At 33.6% G+C, this 27,145-nt stretch overlaps 3 protein-coding genes across 3 annotated transcripts; all 3 read right to left on the bottom strand.

The window, feature by feature from the left end:
- Positions 1-1,662: 1,662 nt before the first annotated feature.
- On the bottom strand, positions 1,663-6,110 carry LOC110730500 (NAC domain-containing protein 73-like). The gene is made up of 3 exons (XM_021910302.1): positions 5,496-6,110; positions 5,164-5,359; positions 1,663-2,768 (listed from the first exon to the last, which is right to left on the bottom strand). Exons 1-3 carry the CDS (start codon positions 5,706-5,708, stop codon positions 2,209-2,211), a joined length of 969 nt encoding a protein of 322 aa, XP_021765994.1. The 5' UTR covers positions 5,709-6,110; the 3' UTR covers positions 1,663-2,208.
- Positions 6,111-17,091: 10,981 nt separating this feature from the next.
- On the bottom strand, positions 17,092-19,209 carry LOC110730499. The gene has a single exon (XM_021910300.1). The coding sequence runs from the start codon at positions 18,888-18,890 to the stop codon at positions 17,676-17,678; it is 1,215 nt and encodes a 404-aa protein (XP_021765992.1). The 5' UTR covers positions 18,891-19,209; the 3' UTR covers positions 17,092-17,675.
- Positions 19,210-22,504: 3,295 nt separating this feature from the next.
- LOC110730456 (phytosulfokine receptor 1-like) lies at positions 22,505-23,811 on the bottom strand. The gene has a single exon (XM_021910258.1). It carries the CDS (start codon positions 23,660-23,662, stop codon positions 22,634-22,636), a length of 1,029 nt encoding a protein of 342 aa, XP_021765950.1. The 5' UTR covers positions 23,663-23,811; the 3' UTR covers positions 22,505-22,633.
- Positions 23,812-27,145: the final 3,334 nt, after the last annotated feature.

Genomic DNA, 27,145 nt, shown 5'->3' with positions numbered 1-27,145 from the left:
TATTCATACCTATAATAATCATTCAACAAATCCACATATCTCACTTTCTTTCCCTCTTTCCAAATTCTGACCATATTCATTGTCTTTTCATATAAATCTCTATTCCCTAATTATATCAATTGAAGATGAAAATTATTATAAACATTGATATATCGTCTCAATTTTCTACAAGAAAGCTTCAATTATATGATATCTAATCCTCCTTTAAAGCCCATGATTCTCCAGTATAATTTTACTTCGTACAATTATTTAATTTTCTTAATTTCTTGGTTTGTTTGATTGGTTCCATTTGTTTATCTAAATTTGGGTGAAAAGTTTCTAAGTCTCCTATCTACACTCTTTCATAGTTTCACCGAATCGCTATCTATTATTGTAAGGTTTATGCTAATTTATTTATTTTTTTTCCATTTTTAAATTTTACAATACCTTTTTTTTCTCATTAAGATAAACTATGTTGTGATTAATGTCAATTTGAATTTTAATTTAGATAAAAATAAACTGATTGAATATTTGAATGCAATTGATGCACCTGTGTAAAGATAGGATTTTGGCGAGAGAAAATGTTAACAAATCAAGAGCGTATTTTTTTTTTTTTATGCTTTAACTCCTAAATTATACGTAGTATATTAGATGGAGTGAGCAAAAGTAAACAAATATTTTTAGTTATTTTCTTTTTCATATTTTTCACAGCTATATATGAAAGAGAAAAGATTTTTTTTTTAATTCATTTTTTGAGAACTTTGTTATCTTTGTCTTTTATTTTTCAAATTGACGCGTGGAGTTAAAATTGAAACGGTTAATCTTTTGTTTTTACAAGTTAAAAACTATGATTATAAAACTAATAGGGCCCCAAATTATATGTCCGTCCTAGGCCATCAAAATATTAGAAACGGGCCTGATTTTCACTACCTAAACAAATAAAATAAATACGGAGTACCATTATGTATATTGTAATTTATTCAAAACTTTATAAAAGTAAATAAAGTAGATTCAATTTATTTTTTTTAAAAAAAAAAAATTGTTTGTACATTAGGTTAACTAAAGTCAAAATCACTTAATGAATAGTAAAAAAGGTCAAATTATTACAATTAAAATGTAAAGATTAGATTCAAAAACTATCTACCCCATAATTTGAAAGGTGAAAGATCTACCATTAGCCTCCTACTTGATCCTCTTATTCATAACGCACACATCAAATCAAATTGTGCTCATGTAATCATGTTAGTCGAGTTGCATTTGTATGACTCTTTACTTTTAATACTCCGTATATATAACAATACTATCATTTAATACTCCGTGTGTGTGTTAATATATATATATATATATATATATATATATATATATATATATATATATATATATATATATAATATCATTTAGTCATATGATTTTGCACTCTTTTCTTTGATTACATGATTAATTGTATCATGAAGAGAATTTAGAAGTTGTACGGAGTTTTGGAAGAAATAAAAGTAAGACAAATATCATTTGAAAAATGTCGAAAAAGACAGAATTTTATCGATAATTTGATGTTTCAAAAAACTTTTTTTTTCTTCTTATTTTAATGTATAAATTGACATTTTGGATTACAACTTACTCCGTATAAAATAATTAAAAGAAATGAAAAGTTATCTCCTAGATTATACAAGTAGAAGGGAGCTATAACAAAATGTTTTATTGTCCAACTTATTATTCCTACCCATACCAAAACATAACATGAATTCGTATCATCCAATTATTCCCTCATAATTTCATACATACGTTATTAATTTTTTTTGTAAAAAAAAATAGTAACCTAAGAACTTTTCTCGTTGTGTATGTAATTAACGTAAATTTTACCCTAAAAAACCGTACAATGAAAAGTATATCTTTGTACAGTATCAACAAATTAGTTCCCATTTTACCCCTCCTAATTTAACCTACAAATTAAAAGTGTACATGTATATTATAATTGCTGAATAGCGGATCTTCACTTCACCTGCATGCATAGCGACCTCTGCAACTCAAAATTTCCTAAGGAAAATTACCAAATTGCCATCAAACCCTTCAAAATGCAACCATATTATATCAACATGAAGTCAATTGCATTACCCTTGACCTTGAAACTATATCATTTGACCTTTCAACAACCACCAAATAAGTCCTTATCATCACGAGTTAAAATCATCGGTGTATTGTATTTTAGTATGTACCTTTCAGTCCAGTTTCTCATGATTTTCGAGTAGTAGCTATTGTAAACAAAGATGACCCGTCGCCTTGTAGTATCAAGTTAGGGATTAACTGAGGTGGGCTTTCTCTATTTTGTTCCCCAACGTCGTTATGTTGTTGATGGTGATGATGATCGTAAGGAATGTAACTCGGGTGGTAATAATTGAGAGCAGGCTTGATCAATGCAGGATGTTCGATATCTTGGGGTAGTTCTTTGATAGTTGAACCACATTGTCTAGGTTGTGTTTGGTAGAACACCTTTGAAAGGACAAATTCACCATCTCTTTCTTCTTCATTTTGGCCAATGTGATATTGATGCATTACCCAGTTTGTCTTCTCTGGTTTTCTTTGCCTTCCGTAGTTGGTGTACAATACTAGAATCTTCTTGAAGCCTTTAACCGTGCCATTGATGAGTATGGGTCGAGTTTTGCCCGTCTTATGCCATCTTGTCTCTCCGCCGTCTTCATCAGTGTGGACCTTTCTTCGCTTTCTTGTTCCTGTTGTGTATGCCTTTGAAGGGCAGTGAAAGAAATGTCGCATCACACCATCTTTGCTCACACCTAATTTAGAGTGAACAACAAGACTTCTCAATTTTTGCTAGTTTACTAAAAGAGAGCACATTTATTATATACAAAAATGAAAGGATTAGGATTGCCAGTAAGTAAATAAGAAGTAAGCATCATAAGTTAAAGTATATACTTACATGAAATCAATAACTCCTCTTGTTGTTTCATTGTTTTAACTAACCCCCTCATAAGTTGTAACTAAGACCTCATTATTCAACTTATATAAGGATATTTAGGAGTCAGTCGCAAACCATTACTATCATAGAATACGTGACTATGATAATTACTTAGCTTCAGGATAGACAAAGGAAGCGTGGTACATACAAACTACGAAGGCTACATTTATGTTGCTTCCATTAAGCATTTTATCAAAGACTAGTTTGAAAGCTTAATTACACGTGACTAATGATAGATTACCAATGCAACTCATAATAAAAATTAGGTAGAACTTCGTACATTTTTACAGAAAATCGACGATGTTAGATGTTATGAAAGTTGAATATGGAGAGCTTACAATCACCTAAACAAAAGTAAGAAAGAGGCAATATACAGAATTTTACAAGCTGGAGATTAATAAGATTCTTTTCTTAAACATCGCTAATAATCAGTGAACTCTTTCCATTTTATCTCACTTTTTAGATCTTTATCTTCTTTCATAAGATGCAAAGCTATGCCTATGATACACTACTTAATTAACATGGAGTTTAGTAATTGATGCACATGTTAAAGTAAGGCCATGACAACATTTAAACCTTTTTTGTCATTAAGCTTGGTTGATCAACAAGCTAGACATTAATACAACAAAAAATACCTTCATCCCACTCGAATGCTAGCTACTCCAGACAAATATTAGTTTTATTCGAAATTGGTTTTCACTAGCTAAGCTAGCACAAAATATGCTATCTATGTGGCGAGTTATTCAGGATACTACTTTTAGCTCCACATTCACTTACTTGCTTATTTCTCTACTTCTTTCCCGTGTCCTTCGATTCACTAATGTTAACTTCCATCTTGAACTAAAAGTATATGTATGTAAAGGTGCTAGATAAGCATAATACTTGTGTGTCTAGTGAAGGCAACACTACAAAGCAAGAATATGAACCATAAAAGTTAAACTATATCAAGCTCTCTTTAGATCTAGTATCAAATATATGGGTCTTTATTTCTACTTTGGACAAGTAATTGAACCCACCATAGAGCCGCATAACCAAAAGTATTGTAGTACTTGTGCAAATCATATGTTCAAAAGATCTCTTATCATCACAATTTAAAGGTAAAACAGGTGAAAACAAATTCGAACCATCCAAATAATTACACCCCATTTACAATATAATTACATGAAACATTTTTGTAATTCCAAGGGACTAACAGTTTCATGTTTTAGCTTAATCCAAAAGATCAATCTAAGCACTAATATTGAAGTTATTAAAATAATAACACATTAAAGATTGTGTGAAGAATCAGCATCATAACCCATTCAATCCTAATAATAATTTTAAGAGTCTAAGGCCTTGTATCTAATAGGGAATACAAAATTTGTCCTGCAAACATACATTCCAAGCAAACTGTAACGCGGATAACACTCCCTATATATGTTCTTATATAATCGGCCACAATAACTCCATTTGAACAATTACGGTAATTGTAAAAACTTACTAAAAACTTACTAGATTTAGAAAGTCTTATTATCATTGAACATTCTATGATAAAAATGTGATATACAAAGAATAACTTTGGGATCTATAATACGAGTATTATTTTGTGGGGGAATGAATTGAAGAACTTTTTTTTTCCCTAATTATAATATGATCAACACAAATGACCCAATTTCCCCTAAATTACGAAGCAGAGATTCAGGATGTTGGTTGGAGATTAAATGCATAAAATTAGTACCATTTGCAACAAAATTCCAAAAATTGACAAAATACCAAAAATCTACAAAAACTAATTTAAAAGAACTACTCTTAAGTCCTAATAGATGCTTGCAAAGGAAGCAACCTAAATGGAAATGTGTCATAAATCGACTGAAAACAACATCAATATATCCTTAGCACGCTAGTATTTCTAATTACAAGTAATTAATTCAATTCAACATTCATTTTCATTTTTAGCACGCCACTACTAATTAATTTAATTCCTTATAAAATAAAATATATACTACTAATCTACACCCAAAATATAATTGAATCGAAAAGGCATGCATGATGCTAAGATTGCTAACCCTTAGTCTTCGACTAGGTGGCTAGCTAGATTAGTTGGTAAAGTCTCATATTGAATCCCGAACACAATACAAACCTTCCTGGCTCTCTATGTACTACATCAGAAACCACCCAAATCAAATGAAATAATTGTAAAAACAAAACTTATTATTTTAAAAATAGTTACAAACCTGGTAATTTCTCAGGATGAGAATAACAAATTCCATTTTCGCCGTCGATAGTAGGTATGAATTCATCAAGCAGAGGATGTAACCTACCCAAATCAGACTTCACTTTAGCTTCTAAATGTTCCAAAATTTCTGTATCAGTTGGATCAAACTTCACCCCTGCTGGTAACCCTGGTAAATCATTTATTCCCCCAGCTCCCTGCATACACAAAATTACTCAGAATTATTAAAAAAAACTCGAGACTTGGGATTGAATCACGCCTACATCATTACCTTTGTTGCTCTCTCTCTACGCCAAATATATATATATATATATAAAAAAATAAAAAAATTACCTTGTCTTGAAGGGGCAAGTGATGACCACAAGAAGGGCAAGAGATAGTATGAAGAGGGTAAATTTTGGAATTTAAAATTCCACCATGTTTATCATCCTTAGAAGATGATTTTTCAGTAATTATATTGAAGTTATTGATGTTAATATCATCATTATTAGTGTTAATATTGATATTACTACTAGTAGAAGGGTTATTAATGTTGCACCATGTCATTTCATACCTTTTAATCACCAAAAAAATACAGCAAAAGAAAATCTACCCAGAAAAATGAAGTTTAACCCCAGAAAATTCTTGAAACATTAAGAGAAAAAGAAGAAATAATAATAATTATTTTGTGGGGTTTGAAGTAATTGGGAAATGGGTATTAATGGAGGGATTTGCAGGTAAATTTGTAGAGAGAGAAAGGAGGAGACTGATGAGAGAGAAAGAGAGATGGGAAAAGCGTAAAAAGAGAGTATTTTCTACAAATAAGAGAGAGGTTGCTTGGACGTCAAGTCGTTGAAAATGAGAGAGAGTGATAGGGTATAATCGTTACACACCGTCATATTGTGCACCTTTCCTTAGATTTTTTTTTTTCTCTTTTTAATTTCTTATTAAGGAAAATGATTTAGTCTGTATAGGATTATTACAGGTAAGTATTTGATACATTTCTTAGAAATAAGGGATGAAATTACTTGTTAAGGACGTTAACCGGTGTAATAGTGTAGATAAGATTTGAATTTAAGGTCTTGAATATATAGTCGGATGATGCCCTTAGACACTCTCAATGGTATTATGCTAGAGAGATTTGTCGATTTGGATGCGGTATTATGACGAGCTCGTGAATGTGGTATTGACAGTTTTATCTAAGGTCGACTCAAGTGAGCTCAAATCAAGATACTTCATATAATTTAAGTAGTCGATGATCAAAGTATGGTCGAAATGAAAAGTGTGAGGATTTTTGTGCTTAAAATATACAAGTAAGATTAATGAGTTATGATTTACGAGCGTTACTATTATACTTTAAGATTGACTTGGCTCAAATTTTATTTGATGCAAGTTAATAAGTCAAAAACTCCAATCCTTCTCTTTTATTCGTAAGCTTCATCTCATGAATTGGCGATGATGTTAGTGTTGAGGTGAAAATTATGTAGTGTACTTTACAGTACACTAGATAATCATCAGCCTTATATGATTCAATTCCCTTCTTTCTTGCTGCAATAATTAAAAAGTTGGATAACTAGAAACAGTATATCATTTCATGAACTAACGCGTCAGTCTTTACTATAAGCTATTACACATACAATTAATCAATAATTATCACACATTCATACATAGGCTGGTTTTAGTGGTTAGGTCGACTTATGGTCCGATCCATCATCATCACATAAAATAATTTTGAATTCCTTTGGTTTGACTTGACTTGACCAAGACCTTTTGGTGCAAGAGATATGAGTCGGATTTGAATTTATACAATTAAATCTTGGCTTGTTTTGAACGACGTTAAACAATGGTCACTCATTAGGTCATTATAATATATCTTCAAATTATTACAACCCACGTCTTTTCGTTCAAAAAAAAATCAACACATTTTAAAATATAAAATAATCATTTTTGTAATTACCTTATTTTTACTTGTTAGTTGAGCATATTTATAATACACTTCATATATACGCGTTATTTTTTGTGTTCAGGTTTAATTTTTAGTTGTTCCGATATATCATACACCAAAGAGTATTGTATACCTAATTGACTATTCATTAAGGAGAGTGTTCATAATATAGCGTATCTACTCGAATTTATGGTATAGTAGTTGAAACGATCACGATCTTATTAGTTTAATTAATCTAGTAAAGATAAAGACCTATATATGGATAATAAAAAAAAAAAAAAAAAAAAAAAAAAAAAAATAATAATGGTAGAGTACAGAATGAGCAAGATGAATCTCAAGTTAGGACATTTTACCATACCAAGTCCTTTAGGCTGAGATCTCGAAGGAAGGAGCAGCCTCCTTATATTAGATGCAGTGTCAATATAATGTTAAGAGTGATCATAAAGCTTTTGTTAAGTTACGTAGTTGTAGTAATACCATATATATTGAAGTAGGCAGTATATGTACATCTATCTACACCCTACCAATTTATATTATATTTATTATTTATTGTAAGAATCCAACCAACCATTTTCTAAATAAAATTTAAAGGTATGATTCTACCATCAACCTGTATTTTAATTTATTGTTTATTAGTAAATTTTTTATTTTTATTTTTTAATTATAAGCTCTTTTAATTTAGAAATTATTCTTTTTCTTGAAGTATACTTGTCATGCCAAATTGACAAGCAAGGAATCCTTCTAAGTACCCTCTTCATCCCATCGATCTTGATCTCATGTGTCATGTTCTTTTTCAATGTAAACTAATTGTGGTGTTGTTTATTGAGACAAAGTTTAGATTCTCTCTCTCGATCGACACCTCTCACAAATTAAGTGAGTCCAGCTCCACAGGTCAACGCTTGAGACTAGGGGGGAGGTAAGGGAATCCCCCTACTCTCAAGCAAATGTAGTTGGTGGAGCTCGAACTCGTGACCTTATAGTCACAAGGTGAGTTCCCTACCAACTCCACCAATCTTTGCTTGGTACTTGTATGAAGTATATATGTATTGTGTTCTTTTTAATAAAAAAAAAATTGTACGGAGTGTGAGATAAGGTACTTGAAGTAGGCGTGATTGATTAGTACCTAATTAAAAGGTGACTCAAGTTTTATTTGAATTGGCCCGCCCGAATTCGAATTAAATCCTAGAGTTCAGTTACTACCTACTTCTTCCGTCCTATAATACTTAGGACGTTGTGATGGATACGTAATTTAAGAAAACTACAAGTGGGTTCATTTAAAATATTTTTTTTATTATACAAAGGATTCTCTTTTGTATTTTTATATTGTAAGAAAACAAAAAGTAGGAGAGGTAGGGGTAGTGAGGGGAGAGAAAATGTAGGATTTAATTGGGTTTTGTAAGAGTATAGGAAATTTTTTTTTATTAATGGTTTCATTCCATATTTAGTAACGTGTCAAATATTTTCGGAATTACTAAAATGAGAACTATGTCAAGTATTATGGGACGGAGGGAATATTTTCCATATCTAGAGTATTTTTTTGTTCAATCAATAATATATACTTTGTATTTCATTATCCCTTCTATATGTATTGATGGTCAAAATTATGTGTTGACAAATGTACCAATTAAAATGAAACATTTATTGTAAAATAAAGGAGGTAATTCAATTCAATCAAATCATAAAATCAAACTAGAAGATCTCATTAAATACGATCAAATCAGACTAGATCGGACCACAATTAAATGATTCAAATAAAAAAACCACATTTCACGTGCTGATGAGAGAGTATACATAGTGATGTTGCGAAGGATCATATATTGGCACCTCCTACATACATTCTCCTAAATTCCTAATATGAGTAATATTAAAACATTAAATTTGGGGCTTTTAGCCGACAGTTAGTGGATATGATGGGGGCCTATGTCCTTGGCTTCTTAAACAAGCCTCACAACCAAATAAGAAGCTTATACGATAAGCTTGTAATCAGTTTGACGTGCAAGCCTGAGTTTATATATTAGGGTTTTTTTTAGATGATTTCATCGTTATTTTATTTGTCAAAGATACTCACTGTAATTCCTTTAGCTGGAATACTGTCCATCACTTTCACAGCCTGTGTTCATTTAGTCGTTTTGTTCCCACAAGTTTTTCAACGTGTGCTCAGTTTTTGTAAGGACAATTAGGTTGTCTAAAAAAAAAGAGCTTAGTTTATTAGCCCCAAATTATAATGTTTGTGTTATAAAATTATTTAAAAGGGTCTTAGCTTTTGGGTCACTTTTATTGGCAAAATCTGAGAGTTTGATCATATTTAACATACTCCCTCCGCCTGTGAATATCTGCAACAAATGTCAAAAATGGATGCTTCTAATATCTGCAACAAATTTTTTTATTTTCTTTTTTGATAATATTTAACTATTAATTACCCACTATTACCCACTTTTTGGTTAGTGGTCCCCTCCACCACCTATTACCCACTACCTAAAACCCACTACAAATATTTGTGTTCACACTATAAATACCAAATATACCCTTATTTTTCAACACTTAATTAACCCACCATATGGGTAATAGTTGTTTATATATATCATCATATGGGTAATTTTGTATTTTTACCTTTCTCTCTCATTAATTAAACCCACCAAAACTCAATTAACATTCCCCTAAAAGTTTTTCCTAAGATTCCGAAAATATGTCCTTTGTTGCAGATATTCACGGGCGGAGGGAGTATTACTTTTATTTGGTCCCATTTGGAAGTTCAAAACGATTTCTTCTTTGATGGAAGGGATTGATTTGTTATTAATCCTTGATTTAAAGAATTGATTTAATTATATTCACCCAATTCAACACTCTTAAACTAACAACTATTAATCATATTTTCTCTAATCAAGAAAGAAGAGAGACATGGAATAAAATTAAGCGATAGTTGTAAAGAACATATATTCATTCTGAAGTTGATTATGAACGAATCTTAATGATACAATATCAAAACATTTTTATGCCCAACTTTTTAGATTCATAACAATGTTTATTTATCTCAAATGATTAAAGTTTTAGTGATCAAACAAGTTTTACCCCGTGCAATGCACAAATTCATAATAATAAGACTTATAAATAATTAAAGTCAATTAAAAGTTAGTTTAAATGAAATGATTTACTTCCTCCGTTCTAATAATATTGCAACAACTGGAGTTTTAAACTATTCATCATACTTGTTTGACCACATATTATGATTTATACGTAACGTAAAATATAGTCACGTGGGGTCTTACTAGATTCGTCTCGTAAAATACTTTCACAATATTAACTTTTTATAATTTTTAATCTTATATAATTATAGATATTTCAAAATTTAAATTTACTCCATAGTACAATTTGTAGTTTATATATTTATCACAAAGAAATGATGGCTAACTAATTAGCTTAGATGAATTACATTACTTTAGATTGCATTCTAGTACTTCTAACATTTCTATCATCTAGTAGCTAGGAACAAAATAATTATGGGTTAAAGACCAGAAACATAGTTTACAAGTTGTAAATGAATTATGGAAATGTAAGTTACACGGGGCATCACTTGAGCCAACAAGTTTCTCCTCAAAATAGTTAAGTTGAGCAAATAATAAGGACTACCAACAACGAGTATTCGCCTTTTAGGTTCTCGTACTTCTCTGCTCTATCTCAATATTAGTTAAATTGACTAATATGAAGCATTCTACTATCTCAATAGGTTTATGAAAATCATTCGCAACTTTCTTATAGCCACCACAGTTACAGGGTTAGTAACCTGTCTGTATTGTCTAGCAGTAGCTGATCTCAGAAGATATGCAGAAAGAGTGATTAACTGTTACGCAGAAATCAACAAGTATAACTCTACTATATATTTAACAATAAAAATAGGGTCTATAAGAATTAGATAATCGATGTACTAAGAAGTTGAATCGTTCACAAAAAAATAGCAATACACAGTATAACAGCTTAGTAAAAATCGTATTAGAGAGGGGAGGGATTAACTACAGCACTACAAAAAGTTGCCTTAATATTAATGTTTGCGAATTTAGCTAGCTCGATTCCTCATGAAATGCTTAGTAGCTCCCTGCAATGAGATATTGTACTCGTTAGTCTATTATGAAATACTGATACATTTATGAATCTTGTAACACAGTATGTAAAATGTTATACTGAATGTTTCTCAGTTTCTGAACAATCAAACCAATTGTACGTAGTATATATTTTCCTTTAATTAATTAGAGAAACTTCGTAGAAATTACTAAATTAGCTAGCGTATAATTAGCATATTAACATCACCGTGTAACCAGCCTAACTTTCTAGGAAGTGTTTAGAGTTCGAGAAGCTTAAAATTGTACAACTACAGGCCTCAAACTACCACAAGAAGACCAATATGACGAGTGCATCACCAGACGGACAGGTTAAACACCACTTTGTGATCTGATTTTCTTTTCGTTTGTTTTATGCTTGATACATCTCCGATTGCATCCATATCGTTATTAGTTAATGAGCATATAATGAATTAATGGGCATATAAATTGTACAACTGCCGTGTGTTATGAATTCAAATACTTAATATAGGATTCTAATAAAAAGCATATGCTACGAATCATAACTTACATGTAAATAAAAGTGGCAAAGCTGACATGCATAAATTTTACCTGTGATCTTCCAATAATGGCCACGGCCTCCAAATCTGTTTCGCCCATCATGGAAAGGATGTCAAAGTCTGACCTTCAGTACCTCTGTGCAACACCAAGCTCTCTGCATATTTATCTAAAGTTAAATCATCACGAACTATGCATCTCAAAGTTTTTATTTGATGAGTAGAAAATTTCTAAGAGCCCAATTTTCGATGGTGGTGTAGGAAAAATGTATCAGTGTCCTGATTATAGAAGATCCTAGCCATAGCCTCCACGACGACGAACTGATTATAGAAGATCATAATTGTTGTTGCCAGAAGAAGAATGCCCCAACACGTAGCTCATTCGATACTCGTCCTTAGAACTCAAAGGACACGACGGAAGTATGAAGGACTTTTGAATCGAAGGGTTCCACAATCTCAACATAACTTTGTTGCCAGATAGTTTCTTAGACATCAACCCATTACAGGTCCAAGAAGTTTATATGACTCGTAAATGGTACAAAGATGATCAGTTATCTGAAAAGTATCAGTGCTTCGAACAGTAAATATAAATTGATGGCGGTCTTTAACGCTTTTCATAACCAGTACATCAGTGTTTATACGATTGTTTGTGTTGAGGTGGAAATCTTGGGAATCGATTAGAGAACACCAGAGTTTACAAACACACCTAAATCTTAGTAGAGCTTTCACTGGTAGCCTTGCCAATATGTCCCTCAGTAAATATCTATTGGTATGTGAATTTCTTGACATTCTCATCTTCTTGCTCGAAAGCAGAGTAAACAGCTTAGCCTTCTAAATTAAAATTATATAATTGTAATACACATTACATAACTTGGAAGACTCCTAAACCTACCAAAATTTTCACACGTCTAACAGACCTATATATAATTTACATAAACTGCTAGGCAAGGGTTAGGATACTAATTTAATCTTTTTTTTTTTCCAATGCTAATCTAATCTAATCTTTCCAAAAAAAAAAAAAAAAAGTCTCAAATCTAATCTAAACTATAAATGTTGAGAAATTATATCTTATACTAGTATAATTTTATTATTTTATCTTTTTGAGGAAGAGTTGAAATTATTATTTTTTTTTTTTTTGAAATTTCAAGCGAGGAGATCTAACAAAGAATGCAGATTATAAATATAGTTTTAACAAAACTAGACTACTAATTCAAAACTAAAAAAAAAAATTACCATAAGAGTTAAACATCCTTGTAGACATGAAAAAGCTCAACTTTCAAAATGAGTTACCTTCTCCTTCCTAAATGAAAGACGGCTTACAGGAATCTCCCAACACAAAAAAGAGAGTAACCGGCCATTTGATCCACCTTCGCCTTGTATAACACAGTATGAAGTTATTAGTGGTCTCTATAGTCTTGAGCCGCTGTTAAAATCCTTCAATATCCTGTTAAGTCCAAATTTCTGCCAATAGACTGCCATAAACAATCAAGTTATAAGCCCCTGTTTGTTTTGCAGCTCTAACTTGTTCTTTGTGTCTTCACTTGTGAATAAGTAATAAGCAGCATAAACTTACAAGGAGAATGATATTGCACTTTAGCAAGGCTTTCAAATTATTTGGAGGTCTATACTACTTTACAGAAGACATACCTTTTCATTCAGTACGATTGATTTACGGATAATGCGCGGTGATGATTACACAAGGAACACAACATAAAGATAAGCCCCTGTTTGTTTTGCATCTCTAACTTGCAAGGAGTTTCAAGGTCCTGTTTCCAATTAGTTATTTCTGTGTGGCACAGTTTATCATTCTTATGACCAACCAAAGGTTCTCAAAACCAAACTTGCATAAACTGTTTCGAAATCATCTACGACAGCAAAGTGCAACCAGAAACATATACTACGTACATACAAAGTACATGTCAATCACTATTGGTCAATGTGCTAGCTTATTATTGAAGTTATGTAACTAGAGACGAGAGATTCAGGGTGTGGATCATTGAACTATTGAAGTTACAAAAACAAAATTATCTTTAAACTTATCTTTGCTTTGCTTTTTATTTCCTGCCTTCCCCTGTTCTACAGAAACACAAACTTGAAACTAGACGCCCTTTAATTTCATTGCACGTTACACCCTCGAAGAGGCACTTCTATAGGAGCTGTTTACGGATAACATGAATGCAATTGACAAATATGAAGCATTCTACTATCAATAGGTTTATGAAAATCATTCACGACTTTGTTATAGCCACCACAGTTACAGGGTTAGTAACCTGTTTGTATCGTCTTGCAGTAGCTGATCTTAGAAAATATAAAGCAAGAGTGACTAACTAGAGATGATCGATCAACAAGTATCTGGTAAAACTCTGCAAAACATTTAACACTAAAAAATAGAGTCTATTATATGAATTTGATAATAGATGTATCAAGAAGTTGAATCGTTCACAAAAGACTAGCACTCTAGCAGTATGTGCAGTAGCAGCTCAGTAAAATCCGTATCTCAGAGGGGAGGATAAGCTACAGCACTAAAAAAAAGTTCTTATGAAATCAATGTTTGTGAATTTAACTAGCTTGATTCCTCATGAAATGCTTAGAAGCTCCCTGCAAGGCTGCGAAGGAGATATTATACTCGTTAGTCTATTCTGAAAAACTTGTACATTTAAAAATCTTGCAACACAGTAAGTAAAATTTTATACTGCATGATTCAGAACCATTAATCCAATTATATACTGTACTATATTTTCCTATAATTATCAGTAATTTAATACCTCCGGGAAAAAGCTAGCCTGTAATAAGCAAGTTAAAGAGTTTAAAAGGCTTAAGATGTTACAATTGTACAACTACAGGCCTCGAACTACCACAAGAAGACCAATATGACAAATGCAGGATAGAATTGAAAGTGCATCACAAGATGGACAGGTTAAACACCACTTTGTGATCTGATTTTCTTTTCGTTTGTTTTGTGCTTGATACATCTCCGATTGCATCCTAAACGTTATTATATTCTCCTATATTATGAGCATATAAATTGTACTAACTGCCATATGTTATGAATTCAAATACACTCCACCAGAACAGCTTGCGGCTATATAAAGAAGGCTTAAGATTGGTTATATAAAGTGATGGCATATTGTAGAAATCAAACAAACTTAGATGGCATATATAAAGCATATGCTACAAATCATAACTTACATGTATATGAAAGTGGCAAAACTGACATGCATATATTGTACCCGTGATCTTCCAGTATTGGCCACGGCCTACAAATTTGTTTCGTTGATCATGGAAGGATGTCAAAGTATGACCTTCAGTTCCTTTGTGCAACACCAAGCTCTCTTCCTAACTATCTAAAGTTATATTATCACAAGCTAAGCGTCTCAAAGTTTTTATTTGATGAGTAGAAAATTTGTAAGAAAACAACTTAAGGCAGTTGTGTATGATAAATTTATCACTGTCCTGATTATAGAAGACCCTTGGACAACAATATGTCCAAGACTCAAGTGTAGACAATTCCCTACGATTTGAATCTCTTGAAAGCCATGGCCTCCACAACGGCTCCTTTCTATTATCCTTTATCCATAACCCATATGCAAAAGCATATAGAAGACAAACTGAAAACAGCTACCGACTCGCCAAGAACAAAAATTAACCAATAGACATAGTCTTTTCCTTGCGTCGTGACATCCGGCAACTCCACAAAGCTAAAGTCCTCAGAATCAAAATCAAAGGAGACAAGATGAGTCTTGTGAATCCAGTACCAAGCCCCTTGAAAGAATAAACGACCAGATAGAGATGGCTTGAAATTACCCTTTTCATTAGTTAAGAATATAAGATCCTGTCACAAAAAAATAAAATAAAATAAAATAACTTCAAATCTAATCTAAAAACTACAAGTATGATAAAGATAATGTTGAGAAATTATAATTTTAAATCTAATCAGTTGAGTTGTTATCTTATATACTAGTACTATTTTATTTTATAAAGAAAGAGTTATCTTTTTTTCACAGGATCCTATATTCTTAACTAATGAAAAGGGTAATTTCAAGCCAGAGGATCTTACAAAGAATGCAGATTATAAACAGAGTTGTAACAAAATTAGACTATTAATTAAAAAAAAGTCACCCTAAGAGTTAAACATCCTTGTACACATGAAAACGCTCAACTTTCAAAATGAGAGACCTTACATTTGATTTACCCTCTCCTTCCGAAATGAAAGACGGCTTACAGGAATCTCCCAACACAAAAATGAGCATAACCGACCATTTGATCCACCTTCACCTTGTATAACACAGTATGAAGTTATTAGTGGTCTCTATAGTTTTGAGATGCTGTTAAAATTCTTCAAGATCTTGATAATTCCAAATGTCTGCCAATAGACTGCCATAAACAATTATCTGCAGGAAGAACTGCACACAAGTAAACTTGATCTTTGTGTCTTTGCTTGTGAATAAGTCATAAGCAGCATAAATTCAAGGAGAATGATATTGCGCTTTCGCAAGGCTTTCAAATTATTTGGAGGTTTATACTACTTTACAGAGGACATACCTTTTCTTTCAGTATGATTTACGGATAAAGCCCAGCTATGATTACACAAGGAACACAACATAAGATAAGCCCCTGTTTGTTTTGCAGCTATAACTTGCAAGGAGTTTCAAGGTCCTGTTTCTCTGTTAGTAATTTCTGTGTGGCACAGTTTATCATTCTTATGAGCAACCAAAGGTTGTCAAAACCAAATTTGCAAATCCTGTTTCGAAATCATCTACGATAGCAAAGTGCAACCAGAAACATATACATATGAAGTATTAGGTTCTCAGAGCACGAACACATACTGAGACGATTCACAGGCAATGTGCAACTGAGCATCAGAATAATGCCAAGATAGCAAGGAAATAAAAACCCAACAATACACAAACTGCTGAAACTGAAAATAGCAGGGAGTTCCTTCATGTCCTGGGCAACCTCAGGCTTTCAGCAGTAACTGAGATAAAGGCACCAAGGAGTCCGAGGTACATATAGGGTAAGGCTTTTGAAATAAAAACAGTTTAAGGTCCCAGTGAAAAGCAAGAGACATTATTGCAGGCCTGTTGGAGCCAGAGAAGAGTTAAGAACTGAAACCAGACCGGAAGCAAGAGGCTGATAATCTAGAAAAGGCTACATATTTGGGTTGGGGTTATAAATGAAAGCAACTCATTTTTACCCAACACTATCCTTGCAGACCTTATGCCGATAACTGCTATGTGAAAAGATCCTAAACCAAAACACCAAGCTACCGGAGGTTATAGAGTTTGCTGTGTATCATCAAAGCTACACAAGAATAGAACATAACACCTCTTCTCCTTCATTCTAAATTTCACCACATCAATGACAACAAGGTTAACAACATTTGAGGAACAATCATGAAATTCTGAATGCAGAGTATGTTCGGTTCAATTTTACCTTGCAACTGAAATCAAAACACAAGTTGCAGTAGGCAATTGGAATTCTATATGCACACCAGTGAAAGGAAATCTAAGCAATATTTGCATAACTTATATATATGGAATTGAAATGAATATGGATCAGAGCAAATAAGACCCAAAACAATTTGTCATATACATAATGCACATAAATAAAGGGAACATTTTCCCATGTATCCTACAGAATTGCTCTCTATACAAGTCTTTTGCCGGAAAAGACATAAAATTGATGCCAACAAAGACAAGCTGAAGCCATTTTCTGTGATTCAAAACCTGAAGCCTTGATCAAACCTCCTTTGATGGTAGAAGTTGGGAGCTTATGTGATCAATCCAAGGGAGTTAAATTTTAAAGTTCTTCATAATCGAAACAAATAATCCAATCTCAATAAGTACATATGAGATCAGAAAATCCACCATCAATGCCTTCATAATTTTTGGTCCTGCCTACGTGCCTATACACACACCAAAACTGCCGCAGCAGCTGCAATAAGTGGAATTTCATCATCTGCCTTCCTCCTACAATCGTCTTAAAAGGTATAGTCGTCGTCGTCATCATCATCTGTATCATAATCATCATCATCCATCCACTCCTCATCATCTTCTTCGCCCTCAGAAAAAGCCGAAAACCTCCCACTCCCAGCACTCGACTTCCCACCCGGAAGAACAAGCTCATCCACAATCTGATCCAAGTCACTCCCACCTTCAACACCCTCATCAAATTCCGAAATTGAAAACAACCCATCACCCCAATCACCCACTTCCTTCCTCCTAGGCACCAAATCATTCTCGCTCACCTCACCCTTCTCCACCCCGCCCCACGGAACCCACAAATCAGCCTGCATTCCCAACACCCCATTCCTATCCCCCACAACAACGGTCCCCAAATTCGCCTCCCCTGCCTTCCGCAACATATCTCGAAAATCCGAATCATCCGAAACCAAGAACATCCAATCCACCCCTCTACTCATAGAATGCATCATCTGCCTCTTCAATGCCCAATCCGCCGCCTGCGGCTTATCCTCCACAGTCTTCACAAACACCCCAGCTCGCCGCAACTCCTTAGCTAAACCATACCCAACTTTAGGCGTAATCAAAGTCCTAGCAGCCTCCTCAAACTTATAATTCTTCTCTAAATACCTCTCCTTAAACTTCTGCCTCTTCTTACCCTTCAATTGTTTCATCCTACTCAATTTCTTCTGCCTTTCTCTCTCATGTAATTGCCTAAAATGCTTCTTCAAATCTAAATTAGTCTTACACTTTCTACCACATACACTACAAACATAAGGCTGAGATGGGCTGATCATACCTTTACGCTCAAGAAAATCCATCTGCCGCCGCGCACGGCGTTCCTCGATGACCCGTGCAGGAAGATGCGAGAAAGCGTGCCGATTCGCGTAAGCGGAGATGTCGACCACCTCGCCGAACCGTGCGGCGAGCGTTCTCAGCGACACGGCCGCGTCGTAGGGGGGCCCACGAGGGGGTTTGTTATCCAAATCCCACAAAACAACCACTTTGGTTTGTTTTGGGGCGAACACCCCATCTCGAGTCTGAACCATATCGATGTCGGAGGAGAGAGAATAATGGGGGTTGTGACATTGAAGAGGAGGAGAGAGAATTTGAAGTGGGGTTTGTTTTGAAGGGAAGGAGATGGAGTTTGGGGGTTTGTTGAAGGTGGGAGGAGAGAGAAAATGGGTGGATGAAGATGGGGGTGTTTGTGGGAGATTTGCAGGAGAGAGAATCATTATTTTTTTCTGGGAATTTGAATTTTTGGATTGAAGTTTTAGAGGTTATGGTGAGGAGAGAAAAAGTATGAGTTGATGGGCGGAGGTTGCGGCGGCGATGGGCGGTGAGAGATTGAAGACGGGAGATTCAGGCAGCTGGTGAGGTGAAGTGTAACCGCCGAGATGAGTGACATTATACTAATGTGGATAATAAATGGTGATTCATTTTATGATAAGGATTTTAGTTATAAAGTTTGGATCTTTGTGTATTTGTGTTAGCAACTTAGCAATGTGCTCTTGAAACATTTTTTGACTCCTTTGTATATGTATGATTTATTTGGAAATACAATGGGGGTTTAAATACTGCCATTAAAAGTGATCAACACCACCAATATTTAGCGTGAATGGATAATCATGCCCTTAGCATTTTATCACTATCTTCTCTCCTGCCACCAATCACTAACACCTTAACACCACCATCCTAACCGGCGACAACCACCACCATCCTGACCGACAACGACCACCACCCTAACCGACGACCCACCACCTTCCCTCGCCGCGCGGGAAGATGGTGGTTTTTTTATTTACATCAACTGCACCAACCGGAGCCCAAAATCGATTACCGTGGTTGTCGGAAATTAAAAATTAAAAATTTCCCACCACCTTCCCGCCAGCGAAGGAAGGTGGTAGGTCGTTATTGATGGGGATGTGGTGGGTCACCAGTGGTGGTGGTGGTGGTGGTGGTGGTCGTTGCCGTTGGCGGCGGTGATATTTTTTAGGACGGTTTTTAGCAATCCACAATACAACAATACAATTATACAAAGGTGTCAACAATCCTGCCTCACACTAAGTAAACCGGTGGAAAACTATAATTAGTACTCCGTAGCACTCAAATTCAAAATGACTCAACGTAACTTAATTAGAACTTGATTTGAACTTCGAATTGATTGGCACCAAGACACCAAGGGGGTAGACTTTTTTTGAATGGATGGGATATGGACTTTGATTAGAGAGATTTCAACCTTATTAATGATTCAAATAATTGGAGCATTTATGTGTTCTATTCACCTAATTTTCACTTATTTGAACTTATCTAAATTTATCTAAACTTAACTTAACTTATCTAACCTTATCTGAATTAAAGTGAATTGAACTTATCAATTAAAAACTTATTTTAATTGTAATTTGAACTTGGTAGCCCTTATCAGAACTTATTTTTCCTGAACCAAACTTATCTAAACTTATTTGAACTTATCTTAACTTAATTGAACTTATCTGAACTTGTTAGACCTAAAATAAGTGAAAATAAGGTGAACAGAACATGCCCTTATTGTTAAGTTGGTACAACTAGTGGTTGTTATTTTGTTAAAGAGTAATGGTGCATTCAATTCACTTGATTTTTTACTAAACATAACTTATGTATCCCAAAATTAGTTTTATGTGGGGATGTAAAGGTATCAAAGTTTGACATAACCTGAAACAATCTGACCTCATACAAAATTACTAAGTGTTTTGATGAAAAACTATGTATGTAATAATCTTAATAATTTTTTATGATAAAAGTTGGCTCAAGTGATAAACAACTTGATGTCACTTAAGGAGGTCTTGGGTTCGAGTCTCACCGTATGCAGAAATTCTTATTGGGAAACTCACCCATCATAAGTCAAGTGTGCGACCCAAGTCAGATCCGGGTGTAGTCGAAGCTAAGCTAAGCTCCGGTGAACGAATCAGGTGGGCATCCTACAAAAATAATTTTAGCACCGCTCAAATTCAAAATAACTCAATATGGACTTTTTATTTTTTGCGGGATGATATGGACTTTGATTAGAGAGATTTCGATCTTATTAATAATTTGAGTATATGATTGTACCAAAAATAAATGGAGCATTTAATGTTAAGTTGGTAGAAATGTAGAACTAGTGATTGTCAAAGAGTAATGGTGTGTTCAATTCAATTTATTTTTACCTAATTGAACTCCTTTATCCCAAACTCATATGTGAACCAAATAGCCGAACTAATTAAATCATTTTAATTATTTCTCTCAAATATTTAATCATTTTGGATTATTTCAAGGGTTTTTTTTTTGTCTTTTTTTTTTTTACCCACCTATTGTAGGTGGTTGGGTTCAAGGTGATTTTTCCAACATTTATGCCTCACTTTACTTGACATTCATATATACATCTCGCATTAATCAAGAGCCTTTTGTTGATAAAATACACCACATATATTGCTCAATATATTATTGTGCAACCTCTATAATGAATTATACATTTTATATCAATATAAATATGATTAACTTTTTTAGGTGATCATTCGTTTACAAAAGACGATGTAGCTCTATGAAGTAAAAGTTTAACCTGGTTTAACAAGTTTAGATGAGATTAATTATTGGAAAAATTCATGGGAGTAATTCCACCTTTGGGCCGTTCGTTTTTAATAATCTCAGCTTTGGATTATTTTTTAATAATCCCACCTTTACCCCCTATTCTTTTTTAATGTTCCCAACCGGTCATTTAACTTGCTATAGCAAGTTACATGCCACGTGTCGCAATCTAATTGGCCTAAAATATAAAAAAAAAATTAAAAAATTATACTTAATTAATTAAGAAACTACTTGTTTCATAAAAAAAAAAGAAGTATCCCACCAGCCCAACCACCCTCCACGGCTGCCCACTACCACCATCCTTCCCTGCTGCCTGCCCACCGACGACGGAGGGCCATGCCGACTGCCCTCCCCCTTCCCATTGAACCACCAACACCCTTTCCCACCCCTTGAACCACCAACCACCCTCTAAAATACGTTCACCGCCCCCTATCCCTCCCTCCCTCCCTCCCCTTCCGCCGCCCCGTTTTTGACTCCCTCCCCTTCCCCTATCCCTTTTTCGGCCCCCTCCCCTTCCCCTCGCCCCAATTTCGGCCCCTTTGCCCTTCCCAGGCCTCGATTTCGGCCCCCTCTCCTTCCCATCCTTAATTTCGGAAATGAATTTGGTGGTTTAAGGCGACGGAAGGTGCCAGAATAAAGGTGGCGACCGGAGCGGGGTTAACAGCCGGTCTGGGACAACGGTCTAGGCAGCGATGCTGGGGGCTGGGACGACGGTGGGGCAGGGAGGTGGCTGGTAGTGGTTTTAATTTTTAGTTTTTTTTTATCATGAGAAAATTATTAAAAATAAGTATTTAATGTTAATTGCTAATTATCATTTCTTAAAACAAAATTAAAATTAAAACTTATTTTTTTGACCAATTACGTGGTGACACGTGTAAAATAAACTTAAAAAAAAAAAATTTACCTCTTCAACCGGTTACTGGTCATCCGAGACCATTAAAAAAGAATGGGGGGGTAAATGTGGGATTATTAAAAAATAATCCAAAGGTGGGATTATTAAAAATGAACGGCGCAAAGATGGGATAATTCCCATGAATTTTTCCTTAATTATTGGACTAAAGTTCAATCCACTTTGATGTTTATTTGGGTTATTATATAGGTTTTTTAAAAATTGGGCCTTCAAAGAGCTGCTCTCTCTTATTCATTTGGGTGGGGGCACGGGGCTATATCTATGGTCATTGACCAATTGTTTGTTAAATGTTAATCATTGCTAAGAAGATCTATTTTACAATGACAAGCAAAAACTTCAAAGTTGAAAAGTGAATCCATCACCAAAAACCTTTTTCATAGAAACAAAATAATGTACATATACAAATACAATTACAAAACATAGAAACACTTAAATCTCTAAGATCAAAATCAACCAAAACATTGAAACACTTCAATCTCTAAGATCAAAATCATCCAAGCTATCCAAAATACTAACAATTTGAGAAATTTTAGGCCTAGTTTTTCTAGAATTACCAACACAAGCTAATGCCACTTTACCTAATCTAACAATAGGCTTCATATTAGAAGGTATATCAATTCTTGGGTCTAAAAACTCACTATACCTCATTTCTTTAATTAAAGGAAAAACCCACCCAACTAGCAACCCACCCTCATTTCTCTTACCCGTCAAGAGTTCCAACAATACCACACCGATTCCATACACATCACTTTCTTTGCAAGCACCACCACTTTTCCCTTCTAACCAATACTCCTCATCAACATACCCTAAAAGCCCCATTTTCTCATTTTTTGAGGCTAAAAAAGACAACCCATAATCACACAACTTTGGGCAAAACTCCACATCTACCAAAACATTTGAAGGCTTGATACAACCATGGACTACTTGGGGTGCCATCTTCTCGTGCAAATACTCGACCCCACGAGCTATTCCTGCCGCGATCTTTAACCTTTGTATCCACCCCAAGAGAGACGGTCCATCTACATGTTGGTGCAAGTAGAAGTCCAAACTCATTGTGTCCACATACTCCATTAATATGATCCTTTCCCCCGGGGCCTCGGAAAAGCCCACTATAGGCACTATATTAGGGTGTTGGGCTAATGATAGTGACTTGATCATGGATTGAAATCCAAGACCGGCTTTACTTAATACTAACCATGGGTAGATTCTCTTAGCCACCACCAATTCATCCTTGTCTAAAACCGCGGCATAAGTCGTTCCTAGGCGCCCTTTTCCAATGATCCTACTAGTATTGAACCGATCCGTGGCGCTATCAATTTCCGATAAGGGATAATTCGTTGCACTTGGCTTGATGATAGTCGTCGTCTCGAATTCTTTATTAGGCTTGAATTGTTTTTTCCTACAAAGAAAGATAAGAACTATGGATAGAAGAACGATTGAAATTGAAAGAAAAGAAAGAGTGAAAGCATAGAATATGTGATTTCCATGATAAAAACTCATTTTTGAATGAATTTGATCATGTAACACAAAGTGTTTAAAGGCTTATATACGAAGAAACTAAGTAAAAGGACTTAAAAGACGGTGCATCTATAGTTTGACAATAAGATTGTGTACACTTTGAAAAAAGTTTGGAATTTTGTTATTATATTAAACATTTGGAATTTTTCTTCCTTTTTATAAATTTTATATTGTTTTGGTGAATGGTTGGTGATCGCCCTCCTGCATATACTAACAAAAAGCAATGGATTACAACTCTCTTCTTGGTAGGGAACATTTAAATGTCTAACCACCATAGAAAATTAGAAATATACATATAGTTTTTGTTGTATTAATAAATTGATGTTTTACCCAAACTAAATTATTTCCACTTAGTTGGACTCTTTCTTCTGGTATCAAGTCATTGATTTTAGCTACTTTAAATAAATAAAATTGTAATAAACGATTAGTCACAACCATTAGCACTGATTAAGGAATTAATGAGTTTAAAAAATGTGTATAAGATTGAGAGTGAAGGACAGTCTTAGAGACTAATGCAGTAATGCGTATAATTTGATATTATAATCCGATGTTATATTCCTTCCTTTTGTTTTCTATCTCAATTGTTGAATCAAACTTGCCTAACACCAAGAATAATTAGTCAACACTACTACAAGCAGATTAAGATGAAACCTGCTAATTAAATTTTTGGTTTTTCTTTTTAAAGGAAATAAAAGGAATATTGTTGTTGTATACTCTTAAAAAAATGCATTATTTTGACACTAAATATATATAATTAATATTAATAAAAATATTTTTAAGAAATTTTATATCATAAATATTTATTAATAAATATGTAACAACATATTTCATGATAAAATTTATTATTAAATGTCAAAAAATTATGGTGAAAGTTGGTACATGAATAGTAAAAAAAAAAAAATCAAATGTGTTAAAGTACTTCACAACATATAAACCTCGGGCATAAACAATGTTGGAATAAAGCAAGGCTTAGCTTTACACGATAAATTTATTACTCCCTCCGTGTTTTAATAAGTGTTACCGTTCATTTGACCAAACACGCATGGCGAGACACGACTTTGACCATTAGTTTATCTAATTATATGTTAATTAATAAAATTATAGAAAAATTGATATTATAAAAGTATACATTATAACAAATCTAACAATGTATTATACAATAACATTTTTTTTTTATATATTAGTAAATTAATCAAGTCAAAATCATTATGTAAATAGCGAAAAAAGTCAAAGTGTAACATTTATTAAAACATGGAAGAATTACCTCAAGCTAATTAAAATAAAATAGAGCTATATGTAAGAGATAAAAACATGAAAATTGTATCATTGTCTTATTAAAATGGTCATTTTTTTTATGTCATATCAAACATATCAATATAAAGGCCTTTTTTTTTTGTCTCTGCACTACCTACATTATATCCCATCAATTACATAGTACTGTATAAGAGGAACTCCAATGGTTGTAGTTAGAGGCTTGCTTGCAATTTTCAAAAGTCTCTAGCTACTAGCTTCACCATTGAAGCTAAAAATTACAATTCAAGCTAATTTGTTTGAGAAAAAATTTCCAAAATTTTTAGAGATTAATATATTAAAATAATTAAATTTATAAAACTAATTGAGAAAGTCAAACTTATTAATTAGCAAGTTAGTAGCCAACCATTGAGACACAAATATAGCTACAAACAGATTAGCTTGAAATCATATGTGACATGGCTAGCTAATTTAACAATTAGCTTACCATTGGAGATGCTCTAAGATTCATAAAAAATAGTAGATATTGTCATGTTGGAAATTACTCTCTCCATCTTTAATTAGTTTACGCGATTTGACTTTAAAATAACCATTTATTTTTGAAAGATTCTCCTTTTTTTTCTTTTATTTTTTTTTTTGAAAAATTTGTGAAATTCTCTTTGGCAACACCCCCACTTCCTCTTTTTCTATTTAGTAAAAAGTGAAAATTCTCATTATCATTGATAATATTGTATCAAGTTACTTATAACATAAATGATTGATTTTTATAAACTTTTTAACTATAATTAGAGGTTTTTGGTTAAGTTTTTTTTTTTTTTTTTTTTTAATAATTAAATTATTACAAAAATAATTATTATTTTTAAAAAAACCACCCTCACCCCCTGCCGGTGCCCAGGCCCAGCCCTCCCCCACCCTAGTCGGCGACTCCCAACCACCCCCACCCAAACCGTTTGGCTTTTTTTGGTGGTATTGGGTGGAATAGAGCTGAAGGTTTGTAGAGAAGAAGCCATTTGGGGTTAAGATTTCTCCAGCAAGGAACCGTAATTTTAATTTTGACATGTTCAAATTTCGGGTTTCATCTTCTCCATTTCTCCATTTCGGGATTACAATAATCAATCCACAAACAGAGACTTGCCAACTCATCTAGTATTCAACACTCATCTTTGAGCTCTGTAACTGATAATTTGGGATTTAATTGATTATTTTTATAATAATTTTATTATTAAAAATCATGGTTAATTTTTTTTTTATTAAAATGGTTATTATAATTGGTAAATTAACACAATATTACCAATAATGATAAAAAATTTGACTTTTTAGTTTTTATCAAAGAAAAAAGATAAAATTAGGTGTTATCAAAGAGAATTTCCCTTTATTTTTTAAATTATATAAAAACAAAGGTTACTTTGTAGTTTGTAAGATATAATTTACGTTTATATTTATATATGTTATCACAGTTGTATAAAAGTCAAAGTATTCCAACTGAATAGGAACATAAGATTGTAAAGAAGAGTTTGAAAAGGCAAAGTTGTTACTTGTTACCAACTAATACTCGTAAAAACCAATCATCATTTCAATCCTCAACCTTCTCCCACAAATCCCCAATGCAATTCCCCAATGACCCAATCTCCTCATCTGCTCTTGCAAATACTTTGTTGGGTGTCGATGTAACATTTTGTCTCAAGGTCTCAACATGTGGGTTTAGCACCGTTAAACAAACTATTGGGTGCGGCAGTCCGCACCTAATATTTCGTGCGGTGGAGAAGGTATTGTGACGAACAATGACTTCGATAATGACGACAACGACGATGACGATGACGTGATGTCGCGCGATTGGTAAGCATTACTAGAGAAAAACCGCAGAATGAAAGTATTAATGACTAGTGGAAGAGGAGAGAGAAAATGGAAATGGGATATGTAATTAATGGAGAGGATTAATTACTAAATTGTCCTATATTATTCACATTAAAGATGAGCAAAGTGGTATGCTTGGAAAGATGAGGGTGAGGAGAGAGAAAGTGGGTAAGCTTGGAAAGAAGGTGGAGGAGAAAATAGTAGTGGAGAGAGGTGGAAGGGAAAACATTTAGTAGACAGTACAGAGGAACGGTCAATAACATTTTTTTTAATATTTTATATTCTTGTATAATATAATTAATTTGTTGGATGATTTGGTTAATTATGTGGATCAGCCAACAAAATACAAATATCAATCAA

Source organism: Chenopodium quinoa, unplaced genomic scaffold, assembly GCF_001683475.1.
Source record: "Chenopodium quinoa cultivar QQ74 unplaced genomic scaffold, ASM168347v1, whole genome shotgun sequence".
Classification (NCBI taxonomy): Eukaryota; Viridiplantae; Streptophyta; class Magnoliopsida; order Caryophyllales; family Amaranthaceae; genus Chenopodium; species Chenopodium quinoa.
This window is presented reverse-complemented; position numbering and strand designations above follow the sequence as displayed.

Excerpts from the sequence above, each read along its gene's own strand:
- LOC110730500 (XM_021910302.1), bottom strand. The coding sequence starts at position 5,708 with ATGACATGGTGCAACATTAATAACCCTTCTACTAGTAGTAATATCAAT. Across the intron at positions 5,360-5,495 it reads ACTTGCCCCTTCAAGACAAG|GGAGCTGGGGGAATAAATGA; the intron begins GTAATTTTTTTA and ends TTGTGTATGCAG. Across the intron at positions 2,769-5,163 it reads TCATCCTGAGAAATTACCAG|GTGTGAGCAAAGATGGTGTG; the intron begins GTTTGTAACTAT and ends ACTCTAAATTAG.
- LOC110730499 (XM_021910300.1), bottom strand. The coding sequence starts at position 18,890 with ATGATTCTCTCTCCTGCAAATCTCCCACAAACACCCCCATCTTCATCC.
- LOC110730456 (XM_021910258.1), bottom strand. The coding sequence starts at position 23,662 with ATGAGTTTTTATCATGGAAATCACATATTCTATGCTTTCACTCTTTCT.